Source organism: Triturus cristatus, chromosome 1_2 (genome assembly GCF_964204655.1).
Source record: "Triturus cristatus chromosome 1_2, aTriCri1.1, whole genome shotgun sequence".
NCBI lineage: Eukaryota > Metazoa > Chordata > Amphibia > Caudata > Salamandridae > Triturus > Triturus cristatus.
The window spans coordinates 925241263-925258357 of record NC_140580.1 but is presented as its reverse complement, the minus strand read 5'-3'; the positions used below and the strand labels follow the sequence as shown (position 1 = coordinate 925258357).

At 49.0% G+C, this 17095-nt stretch overlaps 1 protein-coding gene across 16 annotated transcripts in view; it reads right to left on the bottom strand.

Annotated features, from left to right (window-relative positions):
- Positions 1-17095, bottom strand: part of KIF1B (kinesin family member 1B) — a 1461559-nt gene that overhangs the window by 693557 nt on the left and 750907 nt on the right. For all 16 annotated transcript variants that reach the window (XM_085609808.1, XM_085609814.1, XM_085609823.1 and 13 more), the window contains one exon: positions 15950-16043. In XM_085609808.1, coding sequence (XP_085465934.1) covers positions 15950-16043 — 94 coding nt within the window. The remainder of the gene's footprint in view (positions 1-15949; positions 16044-17095) is intronic.

Sequence of the window (17095 nt, the reverse complement as noted above, 5' to 3'; positions counted from 1 at the left end):
TTCAACAGTTACGTCAAGCTCTTTGTTCTGCACCAGTATTAGGAACTCCAGACTACACTAAGGCCTTCACACTATGTACACAAGAGGGACGGTTGCGCTCTCTCAGTTTTAACACAGACACACGGTGATAAGCAGCGCCCTTATGCACATTTCTTATTGCTGTCCTTGGTCCAGTCGCCCGTGCACTGCCTGGGTGTTTTCAAGCGGTGGCGGCAACGGCTGTGTCCATAAGTCAGAGTGAGGGAATAGTCTTGTCACATAGATTGCTTGTGCTAGTACCCCATTCAGTTGATGCTTTGTTAAATCAAACGAAAACACAGCATTTGACTAGTGCCCGTTTGACAGGCTATGAAATGACACTTTTAGCCCCTCATATCACACTGAAAAGATGTTTGACTCCTGCTACATTATTGCCATTTCCAGCTACTCAGTCTCAGTCACAAGAGTTACATGATTGTATATCCCTTACTGAAGAACACACAAAGGGTCGTGTTGACCTACAAGATACACCTCTTTCTAGTGTTGATGGGAAATTGTGGGTTGATGGATCCTACCTGAAATTGCCTGATGGCACAATATCTGCAGCTTATGCAATTACAACACTTCAGACGGTAGTTGAGACAGCTTGTATACCACAGAAGTCAGCTCAAGCAGCTGAGTTGATAGCACTAACAAGAGCATGTCAGCTTTAGCTCTTCGTCACCCGCATCGCAATGGACTAATTCGGTGTGATTGATCCCTCCGCATCCTCGTTAACCTACCTACCTTCTTTCCTCTGTTCTCTCTCGGGACCACGCATGTTGGTGCTTGTTCTGCAACGGGACGGCGGGGCGGCAGTGGTTTCGGCAATACGTTACCGGTAACGCTCGGAGCGCTCTTCTTTTTTGTTTTTTTCGTCTTCCCCAGTTTGGGGAGAGTTTGTGGCTCGATGTGTGTTGGCCCTGCGATCTTTAGGGCGGCTGGTGCGCTCGAAGAATCTCGAGCTGCACTCCGCACCTTTCCCCGCCTTGGTGAGGCTAGCTCCAGATTCAGCTTCATCTCCAGGTTCACGCAGGGCAGAATCAGCACAAGTGGCTTCTGTGGAGGGTTACGGAGAGCTGAGGAATCAGAGTGGGAAACGGCCGCATTAGATAGAGACCGGGTGGAACAAACAAAACTGACTAAGGAGGTAAGCCAAAAGCTGAGCACAGTGTGCATGGGTACTGCCTCCCCATCTCTAATGAATTTAATATTGACAGGTAAAGGGAGTGAGTTAGAGAGGGAGTCGGTAAGACTACCCAAGGGGAAAGACTTAGTGGAAAAAACTCTGGAAATAACAGACAGTGAACCAATACTGGGAAGAAGATATAAACTACTATCTAGTAACTTTCTGGGTAAAGCTGTGGTCTCCCAGATAGGGGCACAAGCAGGACAGCCATTAGCCCTCCCGTTAGGCAATAAGAAGAACAGGAACCCCCTTACTAAGACAGGGAAGAGTACTCCTGTAAGAGAAAGGAAAAAGAGGCTAGTTCTACCAGCCCCTAGAGTAACCCCATCACTAACGTCTTACTTCAAGCTAAACTCACAGCTTAATACACAGTGTAACATGGAACCACCCACAGAAGTAGAGGCAGAAGCTGTGTCACAAGATATTCCAACTACACAACTAGTTAGCTCGCCAGCTATCTGTCTCGAACAGTTTTTCTCCCCTGAGCGAGTTAACTGACTCTCCCAACCCAGATCATGGGGGTCCTAAAATGCCAAAAAGGTCCGTCCAGACCTGCGACAAACCAGCTAAAGAGGCTACCAAAGACATTTCAGGCCTAGAAGCTGTGAAGAGCCTACTGAGTCAACTCTCCCTTGAGATAAAAGATCGCTTCACTACTTCAGAAGCAAATCAAAAAAAAATCCAAGATACATAAACAGTTTGGAGGAGAACTTATGAATATTAACAAAACGCCCCGAGGATTTGGAGAATAAAGTTTTAGAACTAGGGAAAGATGTACAAGTCCACTCTCATGAATTGGATAGGCTCAAGTCAAGGGAAAAGGATTTATCGGACAGATTAGAAAGGATGGAAAACAGCTCAAGACGGAACAACATCCGGATTCTGGATATAAACGAGGGTGCAGAAGGGGAAAATATTAAAGCCTTTGTAGTGGAGATCTTGTCTAAATCTTTCCCTCAAGTTGCCTCCGCCTCTGTTTGGGACACAGAAATCCAGAGAGTGCATCGGGACCCTTTTAGACTTAACCCTGGTCGGAAGAGCCTAGGAAAATTCTGGTGTACATACAATCGTACTCCCTTAAAGAAAAACTTTTAGATGCTGCTCTAAAACTGAAAACTATCCAGTCTCAGGATATCTCTATTAAAATAAGGTCTGATATATATAGAGTTACAGAAGATGGAAGGTGGGAGCTGGGCAAACGAATGGATCCCTTGAGACAAATGGGCGCCCAAGTTCAGTTAAGGTTTCCTGCATACCTTTAAGTGATGAGGGCCAATAAAATGTACAACTTTCACTCCCCTGAGGAAGTTGACGAGTTTCTGTTAAGCAGAAAGGAAAGCATTTAGCTGAGTGAGTCTCTAAGAAATAAAACAGAGTAAGTTGATTTGATATGGAGGGGGTAATGCTCTGGATAGATTAACGAAGGTGGGTGTTCAATGGCGGCTCAAATTGGCGTCAGCCAATAGGTAGCCAAGGAGGGTTCCCAGGGGGAAGGGGGGAGGAAAAAGGGGCACAGGGGTGGTGGTGGGGAGCATAGGGATAAAAAAAAAAAAAAAAAAAAAAAAAAAAGGAAAAGCATCCTCTTTTGATATAGCCGACATTATTGAAGATGGGGATAGGAATATGGTTACAGGAAGGGAGCGTCTGGGCAAACTTTGTTGGAACGTAAATGGACTTGTAGTTAAAAGGAGACAGCGATTGGTTTTAGAATATTTGAAAAACTCCTCTACTAACATTCTTCTGCTCCAGGAGACCCATCTTCTGAAGTCAGCGTGCTTAGCACTATTTAATAAGCAGAAATGGGTGAAAAAGGTGATAGCTACAGATCAGCAATGCTGCTCTAAAGGAGTTGCAATAATTATCAAAGAAAACTCCGGAATAGAACTGGGTAAAATGCAGGTGGACATTAAAGGGCGCTGGGTGGTTGCAGAAATAAAAACCCGTACTAGCGCCTATACGCTTGCTAGCTAATATGGCCCAAATGAGGATGAGGTTACTTTCCTGAATAGTCTCTGCTCCTCTCTGCTCGTGTTTGAGGCTCCATTGATAATTGGTAGGGACTTTAATTTATTACTAAATAACAAGTTGGACGGATCCTCGCCCCGTATCTAAATAAGTGCACCTCGAGTTAGAGCTTGTCTTTCTGCCAAGCTAGATGATTTCAATCTATAAGATGTATGGCGAAAGAAGAACGGAGAAGCAAGGGACTATTCCTTTTTCAGCAAAAAGAACGGCCACTTCTCTAGGATCGGTTATGTATTCATGGATCTATCAGAAGTAGATAAGGTCATGAAAATTGAATATTTGCCCATTCATACATCGGACCATGGAGCAATAGAACTTAGCATAGGTCTACCCTTCACCCCTTCAGTTAGGAGGTGGAAACTGAACAGAAGATTGCTCCTACAAACTGATGTCATGGAGAAGATCAAACTTGACTCGGCTGCCCTTTTCAACCAAAACTTAGAGTCTGCGCCCATTCATTGGGTGTGGGACTCTTTTAAAGCCTGGCTGAGAGGGATGCTGAAGGGGGCAGCGGCAGGTTGGGTTAGGCTGGAGAAAGAAAAGATAGCCTCGCTAGAGGAGAGGCTGATAAAGGCCGAAGCCAGTCTAAAGTTTGGGCATGCTCAGGGGGAGGAAAAAGATGAACTGGTGGGTGAAGTTGAAAATTAGCAACGCGAATACAGGCTGGCAGTGGAAGGAATAATGTTGCAGAAATGGGAAGCAAGTAGAATGAGAGAGTTCGGTCAGGGTGAGGATTGTGGGAAACATCTAGCAATAAAGAGCAGAATGGACAGATCTCAAAAGTTTATCAAAAGGATCAGAATACAAAGTGGTGGGGACCCCTCTGATCAGCTCTCTGACAACGAGGATGAGATAGAGCAGGAATTTGGTAAATTTTTCCAGGACCTGTACAAGGAGGATTTAGTAGTAGATAAGCCAACTTTAGAAAAATGGCTGGCCCAAAAACAGCTTCCAAAGCGTATCGCCGAAAGCTTAATGCTACTTAATCGAGATAAAACAGGAAGTGAAATTCTGGAAGCCCTTAAGAAAATCAAGAGAGGCAAAGATGCAGGTCCAGACTTGATTCCTAACGAGATCTATACTATAATATCGGATGTAGTTATCCCCATAGAGTTAAAACTATTTAATGATATTCTGAGAGGGCTTTAGCCAATGCCCGATTCTTTCAAAGAGTCAGTAATTACACTGATTTTAAAACCTGGAAAAGATCCTACACAGTGTCAATCCTACCGCCCAATAACTTTGCTGAACTGCGATTATAAAATCTTCACCGGAATTCTGAAAGCTCGGTTAAGTAAAATCTCAGGGGCTTTAATACATGAAGACCAGAAGGGCTTTCTCCCCGGGCATCAGATGAAGGACCTTGTTATTTCCTTAATTGGCGCAATAGACTTGGCAACGGCGAGTAAAGTTCCCCTAACAATTATAACATTGGATGCTGCAAAAGCCTTCGATCGGGTTAACTGGTCTTACCTTTCTAGTGTATTAAAGGCTTTTGGGTTTGACTGCACCTTTAGAGAGCTTCTTGGAAAAATCTATAGTGAACCACGAGCCCAAATTTTTGTAACCGGAAACCTCTCAGGCCCAATCGCAATAGGGCGGGGTACCAGACAGGGTTGTCCGTTGTCCCCTATTCTTTTTGATTTATATATCGAGCCTTTTGCTCAAAGCTTAAGGCTAAATAAAGAAATATCTCCCTTTTCTAATAACGGCCTTTTGAGGAAACTAGCACTGTACGCTGATGACTTGATACTTTTTACGTCTAATGTCAATCAAGCTCTACCCAGTTTATTCAGAGAAGTGCAGTCCTTTGGAGAACTGTCAGGGTATGAGATTAACAGCAATAAAACTGAGATTATGACCTGGATTGTAAAAGTGCAGGGTTTCAGGGTCTCAAAGCAGTTAAGGTATCTAGGAATAACCATCACACAAGAGCTGAGTGAACGCCCCAAAACAAACATAGCTGGAGTCTCAAAAGAGGTTAATCTTCTTTTGAAGAGATGGCAGAATCTTCCACTTACACATTATGGTAGGTCAAACCTGGTCAAAATGTGTGTCCTGCCCAAGTTCACTTACCTTTTTAATAATATCCACCTGTCTTCTGATAAAAACCTTTTAAATAAAACTCAGGGAAAGATCTCTACTTTCATCTGGGCTGGTAAGGGGATCAGATTTTCGTGGGAAAAGCTCAGACGAAAGCTGGCACGTGGAGGCCTGAGCTTACCAGACCTACAATTATACTGTTGGGCATACCAACTGAAAAACAGTAGGATGCTCCTTTCCAGACCAGTTGACAATCTGATTGGTCGTATGTTCAAGGCCATGTTACACGAGGGCGTTATGAACAAGTTTGGGGCCCCTACATTTTTTTTTTTTAAAGTCAACCTGAACGTTTTACATGCTGCTGCCAAATTATGGTATGACTGCCGTACTACTTTAGGTATTCCCTACTTCAGCGAGTGGGCCCCTGTATGGGATTCCCCAGGCACTCCGGAATGCCTGAATGCCGCTTTATCTCAACGCCTGAAAGAAGCGGGGGTTCAGCATTGGGGCGACATAGTTGAAGGAAACAGCTGCCTTCCCTGGGATACATGGAAGAACTTAACGAACAACAGGCTTTCCAGATTTAAATACTACCAACTTTCTAACTGGTGCAAGAATCAACACTGGCAATTCCCGGGAGACAACGCAATGGAGGATGACCTCCAAGATTTAAATCCAAGAAAGAAGGAGATAGCTCTCTGGTATAATTATCTCCTGGATGCAGCAGACAGAAAGCTGGACCCCCCCTATATGATCTGGGAGAAGCGCTTGCAAGATGAAGAGCTGCAAACCTTATGGCAAGTATCTTTAGATATATTATACCCTTCAATTAAATTTGCTGCACTAAGAAAGAACCAACTTTTTACCCTTCATAGGATATATTGGTCTCCGCTTAAGATACCCAAAATGAGGGGAGGAGGAGATGCCAGATGTACAAGATGTCGCACCCACGAAGCGGATGATATCCATATGTTCTTCCAATGCCCAGTGTTGAAGGAATACTGGGACAATGTGGGTAAGACCTTGTCAGAAACACTGGGTACAAATATAGAGGTAAGCCTTGTTTTAATCTTTTTTGGTATAGCACAGCCCTCAGAGGGGGAGGCAGACTGTACAGGTAAACAGTGTAAACTTGTGTTTTATTTAACTCCCTGAGCAAGACGAGAAATTTGTAAAAAAATGGCGTCAGGCTGACCCTCCTTCTTGGAGGGAATGGTGGAATTCAGTCAGATACTTCAAAGACTTGGATCAAAAGGTTAATTCTCACAACAATAGAAATGAGCTGGGCCCATTTTGGAATTTACTAGATTCAGGGTAACTGGTTTGGCTGGTAAGACCTGTCCAATGATTACACCTCTTGGTCAGCCGACAATGTGTAATGTGGGCCTGGTCCCAAACTACATCAGCTGAGATCAGACCCCAAGATATAAGCAATTGGGCTGCTAGTACCGAGAGGCTGCTTATACAATATTATGGAAGTTATATGAAGACAAAAAAAAAAAAAAAAGCGCATGTGAGCTTGGTACAGAGTTGCTTGTTAACATTTACACTGATAGCCAATACGCCTTCGGAGTGGCTCATAACTTAGGGCAACTCTGGAAGGAAAGAGGCTTTCTTACTTCACATGGGACACAAATAGTGCACGGGGAGTTAGTACATAATCTCCTTACTGCCTTAACATATCCTAAGAAAGTGGCAATTGTTAAGTGTAGTGCACACAAGAAAGTGACTGATAAAATAGGAAAAGGAAATCCCTTTGCAGATTACACAGCTCGTGAGACTGCACTGCAGCGAAGTATCACATCTATGTATGTAGTTAAGTCACAGGCTGAACGTTGGCATGATGCCAGACAAGAGGTGCTGGACATGCAACGATCTGCTTCTGTTGAAGAATTAGACCAGTGGTCTAAGGAGGGAGCATTGGATGATGAGGGCTTTTGGAGGAATAAAGAAATGACAAAATGGAAGTTACCAACAGCCTATTTACATCCTATGATTCACATGGCACATGGAGCGGCACATGTTGGAGCATCCTCAATGGCAAAGCAACTTATGCAAGTTTGGGATCATCCAGATATTGCCGGCACAGCTAAAAAGATAGTCCAGTCTTGTCGGATCTGTCTCCAGTTTAATCCTGGAAAGGGAACACAAACTCCAACAGGAGGGTTTGCAATACCTACTGCACCTTTTGAAGTTCTGCAAATGGATTACATCCAATTTGAACAATGTAACAATCTGAAGCATGTTCTGGTGGTGGTTTGTGCCTTTAGTAAATGGGTGGAGGCATACGCCGCGAAAGATAATACAGCTCTTACTACAGCGAAGGTGCTCCTAAAGGAGTTTTTCCACAGATTTGGAATCTATCGAGTTCTGTGGAGTGACAACGGACCCCATTTTATTGGGCAAGTTGTTGATTAGGGTTAGGAATTAAGTAGTAGTTTCATAATGCTTTTCACCCACAATCAGCAGGACTAGTGGAATGTTACAACTCTACCCCTCAAATTGAAGTTGGCCAAAATACAGGCTTCCACATCTTTGAAATGGCCTGATGCGCTACCCTTAGCAATGCTATCTACTAGATCGATACCACATACACAATCTGGCCTCACACCGTATGAGGTGATTTTTGGAAGACCAATGAATATTTGGGGGATTCCTAAGCCACGCCCTATACATGATGTACCTTGTGTATTGATGAGTGACTATTTGTCTCAGTTGACTGACAGTTTGACCTCTATTTATCAACAGGTTTGTGAGACTCTTCCAGACAGGTCCCAGGGTGAGGGCCATGATCTATGGCCTGGTGAATTCGTTCTGACGAAGTCCTTTCAGCGGACCAGCTCTTTAGAGCCTCGTTGGCGTGGCCCTGAGTAGGTGCTCTTGGCTACCAGGACTGCGATTCGAGTAACCAACCGGAAGAACTGAGTTCATGCGACACATTGCCGGAAAGTGTTGCAGGACCTAGTGAGTCCAGCTGCGTTGGCAGATCACCGCGATATCCTGGATACCGAGAAAGGACAAGCCACGTCACCTGAAGGACCTTAGGAAGTCTTCCCGGACCACACGATCCCTGGTACATCTCGATATCAGCTGCAACCCAGGAAGAAAGACACTATGTTGCTGAAAAAGACTGTTTGAGACACTGTGCTGGATAGTGAAAGCCTGAGTTACAAGGGAGGGGGGGGGGGTAACCTTTTAGTGACTGCTCGTCTCAATCTCAGTGAAGAAACCAACGTCTGCCCAGGACCTTAGGGCACCATCTGTTTTTCAATGACCAGATGAACATGCCTAAGGAAAAGAAGCAAGCTGCTGCAAGAGTTTGTGATCGATAGGGTATGTTCATTATTGGACTCACTTCGATTGTTGTTATCATTGCTACAATCAAGAGGACAATAAACAACGATGAGGTGGATCAAACTGATACTGCACTACAGCAGTATATTGACTTTAATTTGGGACTGTTCTTCTTTGTTGGTGCAGCTTTAAACAGCAGAAAGATAAGGCGCTTAACACATGTTGTAGAGGCTTTAACCAATCAGACAGCCATGGCACTTGGAAATATCACGGATGAACTACAAATTGCAAGAATTGTGGCGCTCCAAAACAGGATGGTCCTCGATGTCATCCTGGTCAACCGTGGTGGAGCATGCCACATCATTGGGAGCAGCTGTTGAGTGTACATCCCTGACCATGCCCCTGCAGTTTTTGAAGCAATTTCTAAATTGCACAAAATAGCTGCTGAAATCCATCAGGATTCAGGGACATGGACTTTGACTGGATGGCTATGGACTAGGTTTACTGCATGGGGATGAAAATATTGCCAGCCCTATGTATATTGTTTGCAATTCTTTTCACTTGTTGCCTATGTATTCAATGCGGCTCAATGCTCTGTTCCCTTTGTATCTCTACCTGTACCTCATGTATACCGACTAAACAAAATGTCAAGAACGTAAATCCCGCCTAGCAATAGACCAGGAAATTAATGAACTCATGAGAATAGATGTTCAGGATATCTTCCGTGCCCCTTCTAAGTCGTAGAGAGGTGTTCAGCCAATGCTAAAAGGGCCATCTGTGGGAATCAAACATAATGCATGAGCTGAAGCCATCTTGTTAGCAGCAGCCTTGTGACTCTTCCGTCTTCACTATTGCTTTCTTTTCTGCTCGAGTCATCAGCTTTAGTTAACTCCTTCTATTCTAAGCTCAAGCAATGTATATGTGCTGAGAAAAGGCCTGTAGCTGCTAGAATGCACCTGACTAAAGACCTAACGAACAAGTTACTTACCTTCGGTAACGATGTATCTGTAAGAAACATTAGTTAGTTAGATTCCTCACCTTAGAATATCCCCAGGCGTCAGACTGGATCCGGAAGATTTTTCGTCAGCAATACCCCTTGCGCCTCGCTAGGCGTCGTCTGTGGCTCCGCGTCCGTCGTCGGCGTCGTGCGCCAGAATGACGTCGTCGGAGTACTTAGACGCCGCCCTCGCGCGCTGACGTCAGTTCTTGTACATAGCCTTCCGCGCCAGGAACGCAGAGCCATGCAAGATACAGACACTGGTGCCAAAAAATTCTAGGGCCCTGAAAGGGATAGCCTTAACCCTAGATGTCAGTTCGCAGAACGGGGAGGATGGGTGGGTCGGTGAGGAATCTAACTAACTAATGTTTCTTACAGATACATCGTTACCGAAGGTAAGTAACTTGTTCATCTGAAAGAAACACGTTAGTTAGATTCCTCACCTTAGAATAGATACCCAAGCAATACCATCCCCGGTGGTGGGTCTGCGAACCAAGATCACACCAGAAAGTCCTGGAGGACAGAACGGCCAAAGAAGCCATCCCTCCGGACTTGGCTGTCAAGGCAATAATGCCTGGCAAACGTGTGTAGCGAAGCCCACGTTGCCGCCTGACAGATGTCCTGCAAAGGGACACCCCGTCCCAAAGCCGTAGTAGCCGCTGTGGCCCGAGTAGAATGGGCGCGCAGCCCAACAGGAGGGTCCTTTTTTGCCAAGGAGTAACAAATTTTGATGCACAAAACGACACACCGAGAGATGGTCCGTTTGTGCACAGCTTTCCCCTTCTTAGCACCCACGTATCCAACGAAAAGTTGGTCGTCCACCCGGAACTGCTTTGTGCGGTCCAAATAAAAGGAGAGCGCACGTTTTGGGTCCAGACGGTGGAGCCTCTCTTCCTCTTTGGAAGGATGCGGAGGCGGAAAGAAGGTGGGCAAGGTGACAGACTGCCCAAGATGAAATGGAGTCACCACTTTCGGAAGAAAGGAGGGACGAGGCCGAAGGACAACCTTGTCCGGATGAACAGAGAGAAAAGGAGGCTTTGAAGATAAAGCCTGGAGCTCACTCACCCGTCTAGCCGAGGTGATGGCTACCAGAAAAGCAGTCTTAAGAGTCAGAAGACTAAGAGGACAATTGTGAAGAGGCTCAAAGGGAGCGCACATCAGGAATGTCAAGACAAGATTCAAGTCCCACTGAGGCATTACAAAAGGGACAGGAGGGAACGTGTGAGTAATGCCTTTTAGAAAGCGTGTAACTACAGGGGATTTGAAAAGAGAAGGCTGATCAGGAAGCCGCAATAAGGCAGAGATGGCAGCAAGATAACCTTTCAGAGTGCCCAGGGCAGAGCCCTGCCGGGCCAAAGAAAGAAGAAAGAGGAGAACCTCAGAAAGAGGGGCAGAAAGGGGATCCACAGCCTTTGCTGTGCACCATGCCACAAATTTGTTCCACCGGCAGGCGTATACCGTCTTTGTGGAGGGACGCCTGGCTGCCAGAATGATATCACAGACTTCAGGAGGCAAGTCAAATGGCATCAACTGCCGCCGCTAAATCTCCACGCATGGAGGTGGAGGCTGGACAGGTTCGGGTGGAGGACCGTCCCCTGCTGCTGCGACAGAAGATCCTCCCGAAGGGGCAGACGTATCGGAGGATCGGTCAGCATACTGAGTAGCTCGGGATACCAGTACCTTAGTGCCCAATCCAGAGCCACCAAGATGACTTGGGCCCGGTCGTGCCTGATCTTCTTCAGCACTCTGGGCAGAAGTGGTATAGGCGGAAAGGCGTACAACAGACCGCAACTCCACTCGTGACGAAAAGCGTCGCCGAGCGAGTGCCGCCTTGGAAATTCCAACGCGCAGAACTGCTGACATTGCGCGTTCTCTTTGGTGGCGAATAGATCTAACCAAGGCTCTCCCCACTGCTGAAAGAGACCTTGCGCCACTTCGGAGTTCAGACGCCATTCATGATCCATCATGCACCTGCGTCTGAGTTCGTCTGCTCTGGCGTTCAGAGAGCGCGCCAGATGTTGAACCACTAGGGTGACGCCCTGGTGTTCCAGCCACGTCCAGAGGCGCAGAGCCTCCTGACAAAGGGTCCACGACACCACCCCGCCCTGTTTGTTGCAATACCACATGGCGGTGGTGTTGTCCGTGAACACCTGCACGACACTTCCCCTGACAGAGGGAAGGAAGGCTTTCAGTGCAAGTCGGATCGCTCTCAACTCCAACAGGTTGATGTGGAGACGAGACTCCGCCGGAGACCAGAGGCCTCTGATCTCCGCCTCTCCCATATGGCCACCCCATCCCAGGAGGGACGCATCCGTCACTAAGACATGCTCCGGTTGGGGAAGGGAGAGGCTCTTGCCCTTGACCCAATCGCGGTCCGTGAGCCACCACTGCAACTGCTGTGCAGTGCCCTCCGAGATCAAGACATGGTCGGACAGGTTGCCGTGATGCTGGGCCCACTGAAACTTCAGGTCCCACTGCAGAGCCCGCATGCGCCGCCTGGCGTGATGCACTAGTAGGATGCAGGAGGCCATCAGCCCCAGAAGCCGCAAGACTAGCCTGACCGAAACCCAGGATAGAGGCCGAAAGATGGGAATCAGGGCCTGTATATCCCGGACCCGCTGTTCCGGCGGATAGACCCGGAACCGCACCGAATCGAGAACCGCTCCGATGAAGAGGAGCTTCTGAGAGGGACTCAGGTGTGACTTCGGCACGTTGATGGAAAATCCCAGCAAATGCAGGAGATCCGCCGTAGTCTGGAGGTGGGAGACGACTGTCTGGGGCGCGCCCGCCTTCAACAACCAGTCGTCGAGATAGGGGAAGACTGGAACCCCTGATCTGCGCAGATGAGCTGCGACCACCGCCATCACTTTCGTGAACACCCGAGGGGCACTGGTGAGGCCGAAGGGGAGCACGGTAAACTGAAAGTGCTCTTGGCCCACCGTGAACCGCAGGTAACGCCGGCAGGACGGGGATGTGGAAATATGCGTCCTGCAAGTCCAACGCTACCATCCAGTCTCCAGGGTCTAGGGCAGCTAGAACCTGAGTCAAAGTTAACATCTTCAACCTTTCCTTCCGGAGGAAGGCATTGACGTTCCGGAGGTCCAAGATAGGGCGTAGGCCCCCTTTGCCCTTCTTGGGAACCAGAAAGTAGTGGGAATAACAACCACGACCTACTTCTGGGCTCGGAACGCGCTCGACGGCCCCCTTGGCCAAGAGGGCCGAAACTTCCTCGTGGAGAAGATTCAAATGATCCCCCGAGATACGGTGGTGCTGCGGTGGCATGGCTGGAGGGGTCGTCTCGAAGGGGAGGGAGTAGCCCCTTCGGACCATTTGCAGCACCCACCTGTCCGATGTGATGGACCGCCAGTGGAGCAGGTGATGGCGAACTCTGCCTCCCACTGGCGAGGAATGGGCCTGAAAGCACGGACTAGGAAGGCTTTGAGGCGGATGCTGCCGGGGTGGATGTGGGCTGACCTCGTCGTCCTCCAGAACCGCCTCGGCGGAAACCACGTCCGCGACCAGGTTGGTTCTGTGGCTGGTGGCTAGGCGTACGTGAGGAGGCACCCCTTCCTTGGCCACGAAAGGGGCGAAAAGCGGAAGTTTGCGACCGTGGGGCCGAGAGGCCCAAGGACTTGGCCGTAGCCCGGGAGTCCTTAAAGCGCACTGTCCGCTTTCTCGCCGAAAAGGCGAGTGCCATCAAAGGGCATGTCCATGAGGGTGCTCTGGACATCGCCCGAAAAGGACGTGGACCGCAGCCAGGCGTGACGTCTAAGCGCCACTGAGGTAGAAATCGCCCTACCCAGCGAGTCCGTAGTGTCAAGCCCACATCGGATAGCATGTCGCGCTGCATCCCTCCCATCGGCCAGAGCCTGGGTAAGTCGTGTCTGGACCTCCTCCGGACACAGGGGCAGCACGTCCTCCACCGTATCCCACAGAGAGTGGGAATAACGGTCCAAGAGGCAGGCGGTGTTCAAAGACCGCAGGCCCAAACTAAGGGAGGAGAACAGCTTTTTGCCAAACTGTTCCAGCCTCTTGGAATCCCGGTCCGGCGGAGCGGTCGGGAAGGAGGATTGGGAGGTAGAGGCCTGGATAACCAGGCTCTCGGGGGTAGGGTGTTGGGACAGAAAACTGGGGTCGCCCGGAGCAGGGCGGTGGCGCCTGGCGACGTTCCTGTCCACAGGAGGAACTGTGGAGGGCTTGGACCAGGTGCCCTGCAGAACGTCAGTGAGGGCCTCATTGAATGGCAGCAGAGGCTCAGTGGAGCTTGCTGCAGACTGAAGCACCTCAGTGAGGACGTTCGTCCTCACAGCCACGGCAGGTAGCTCGAGCCCAAGGGCTGCGGCCGCCTTGCGCAGCACCACAGAGAAAGCAGCACCCTCCTCCGAAGCCACAGTCTGAGGAGAGATGAATCCAGTGTCTGGAGAGGTATCCAGGCCACTGGCCTCCCCCAGTTCATCTGCCCAGTCCTGTGTCAGCTGAGCCTGAATGGCCATAGGATCCTCGGTTCCCTCCCAGTTGTCCCCATCATCCGATTCCTGGTATGCAGGAGGAAGGATCTGAGCCGGGCGATAGACAAAATGTGTCTCCAGCGGCGCCGAACGCGGCGTCCATCGACGCCGTATCGGCGCCGGGCCCGGAGTGGGGCTGAACCGGGGCTCGACGCAGAGCGGACTCGGCGTCGGAGGTGGTACCGGTGTCGACGCCGGCGGAGGAGGCGTGACTAGGTCGACCGGCGTCGGCGGGGACTCGGTAACGGGTCCCTCGGGCGCTTGCGGCGTCGAGGCCGGAGCCTTCAACGGCGCCGGAGCCGCCGGCAGGCAAGGTTGCCCAGTCGGGTCCGCGGGGCCCGAAGGCGCGCCAGCGGGCGTCGACGGCGGAGTCAGGCTCCTCATGGCCGAGAGGAAGGCACTGACCTCCGCCGGCGTCGCGTCAGTCCCAGGGACCGGTGGGTATGGGGACTTGCGCGGCGCCTGCGGCTCTTCCGGAGCCGCGGGGGTGGAACCACCCTGACCCTCGGCCAAGTCGCGCGACCGGCGAGGGGAGTCCAAAGAGCGGTGTCGCCTCTTGGACTTCTTGGAGTGCTTCGACTTACCCGAAGACTTGGATCCCGACGACCGATGATGACGTCGGCTGCGGCTCCGCGACCGATCCTTGGACCTCCTCCTGGACCGGGATCGAGAGGGGTGCGGAGCCGAGTGGCGAATCTCGAGAAGCTTACGGGACCGCTCCCGTCTAGCCTTCGAGGTCAGGGCCTTGCAGTCCGAACACGACTCTGCGTCGTGGTCGAGGCCTAAGCAGTATAGGCACCGGCGGTGATGGTCCGTAACCGACATCAAGCGGCTACAGTCATCAGCACAGGCTTTAAAACCAGGCATCCTACCGGCACCGGAGTCGAGACAGGATCAAAAAAGATCAAAAAAGTTAGTCAAAAAGTGACTAAAGGGGTAGCTCTCCCGGATCTGCGCTTACTGGCGCGGAAAAAAGAAGAACTGACGTCAGCGCGCGAGGGCGGCGTCTAAGTACTCCGACGACGTCATTCCGGCGCACGACGCCGACGACGGACGCGGAGCCGCAGACGACGCCTAGCGACGCGCAAGGGGTATTGCTGACGAAAAATCTTCCGGATCCAGTCTGACGCCTGGGGATATTCTAAGGTGAGGAATCTAACTAACGTGTTTCTTTCAGATTGTCAACTGTGTCTTGCAACTGTAAGCAGTTCTGTTCCCCCTCCCACTTTGCTAACTAAGTGATTATCCATCTACCCATGTCTGGCTGTAACTATTCCTGTGTATTCTTGCACCTTCTTTTTGTAACTACATGCTTAATCTGCAACAAAGGGTGTATATAAGCACCATGGTCTCTAAAATCCATGTACTACCTCCTGCAGCACTTCAGTGTGTTGTATTGACGTAGTCCCACTCATGAGTGATCAAAAAACTAGTTATTTGAATTCCAGCTTCAGTGCCAATCTCTATTTTGTTGGTTTAAGGACCCGTGGACAGAGAAGGGTGAACCCTGCTCTGGTGTGCCCCTAAAAAGGCACATTTCCACAATGTGTATCTGAGAGGTCTTAGATGGTGTAGGTGTACTGGCTGTTCAGCTGTCATACAAGTTGATACGTGGCACCTTATCCACTGCAGGCAATGTACCTAGTTATATGCAGACTTTTAGATCAGGAAGAGCACAGTGATTGTTTGGGTGGCTACTTGCCACATTGGTCTCTTCTTTCGTCGTTCATGCTCCAGAAGTGTCAAAGAGCTTCTAAAATATCACCAGACAGCAATTTTAGATTAATTTATAACAGCCAACATTCATAGCTAGATTCCAGCGTAAAATCAGTCTGCCACTGCAACACATAAAAACATTTAAATCTTTAATCTTACCTTCCTCTTCCTCTTCTTCCTCCTCTGTGGTCTCGGCAAGCAGTGACCTTGTCTCCACTTGTTTCTGCAGAGCCTGCAATTTGCTTTCATAGTCCTGCAGAAAAAGAGAAGAGATTCCGTGTAGAAGGCATACAACAGTGAAAAAAAAATGTGCAAAGGACTTAGTGGAGATATGCAGATGATGGCAATCAGGGTACAGGTTGCGACAGACACCAAGTTCCGCAAGAATGAACAACCCTTCTCTGGATATTAAGAGCAATAAAGAACAGGGAGTGCCAGAAACCAATGCAGAGATTGTACTACCAAAGAACAGGAGGAGGAAACAGTCCAAGGACAACATGTTCATGAGGGGAGGGGAGGTAAGGAAAGCGGATATCTGTGACCAAAAGAAGAGGAGCACTGTCATAGCCTAAGGCGGAAGGGAGACATCCAGCGCCCAAGCAGCGTGTGACACTGCATTGGGCTAAATAGGAGGAAAACAGCAAGGAGCCAAGAAGGAGGAATTCTGTAAAGGGTAAAGAAATGCAGGAAGGAGACTGTCAGACAAGAGGAGCACTACCAGTAGATTGATGAACACTAACAGGGACCAATAAAAGAAGGAAGACTAGTGGGGATCAAAGCGTGTGATAGACAAGGTCATACACCAATGCTATGGACCCAGAGAGGGGTGGGAGTACAAAGAAGAGATCGAAGAAGGGAGGGATTAACATTGTCAGTGATTAAGCAATGTTACAGGCCCGCAGTCATGAGAGGAGAAGAGAGACATTGGTATTTCACAGGATGAAGGGCACTACCTTCTTACAGATGTGTAAAAATAAAAATAAGTACATTTGGTGGGGTCTGGAAGGGGAGTTGATGGGAGAGGTCACAGCCAGAGACCAAAGAGGTGAACAAGAAGAAATAGAGGGAGTGTGAAGGACCATGGGAAGAGAGGGAAGACAGTTGCAAACAAAGTGGGAAAGAGAGCCACTGTACATAGGGAAGAGCAAAATGAACACGTCTAGAACCAAGGGAAGGTCACAGTAATGCAGACTGTTGCATTCCAAGCCCTTAGTCACCTTCATCCAAATGCAAATGATGTCCTGTAACATTAACCCCAAGACCCAGAACACTAATAGTGAAACAATGAGACACACAAGCACAGAA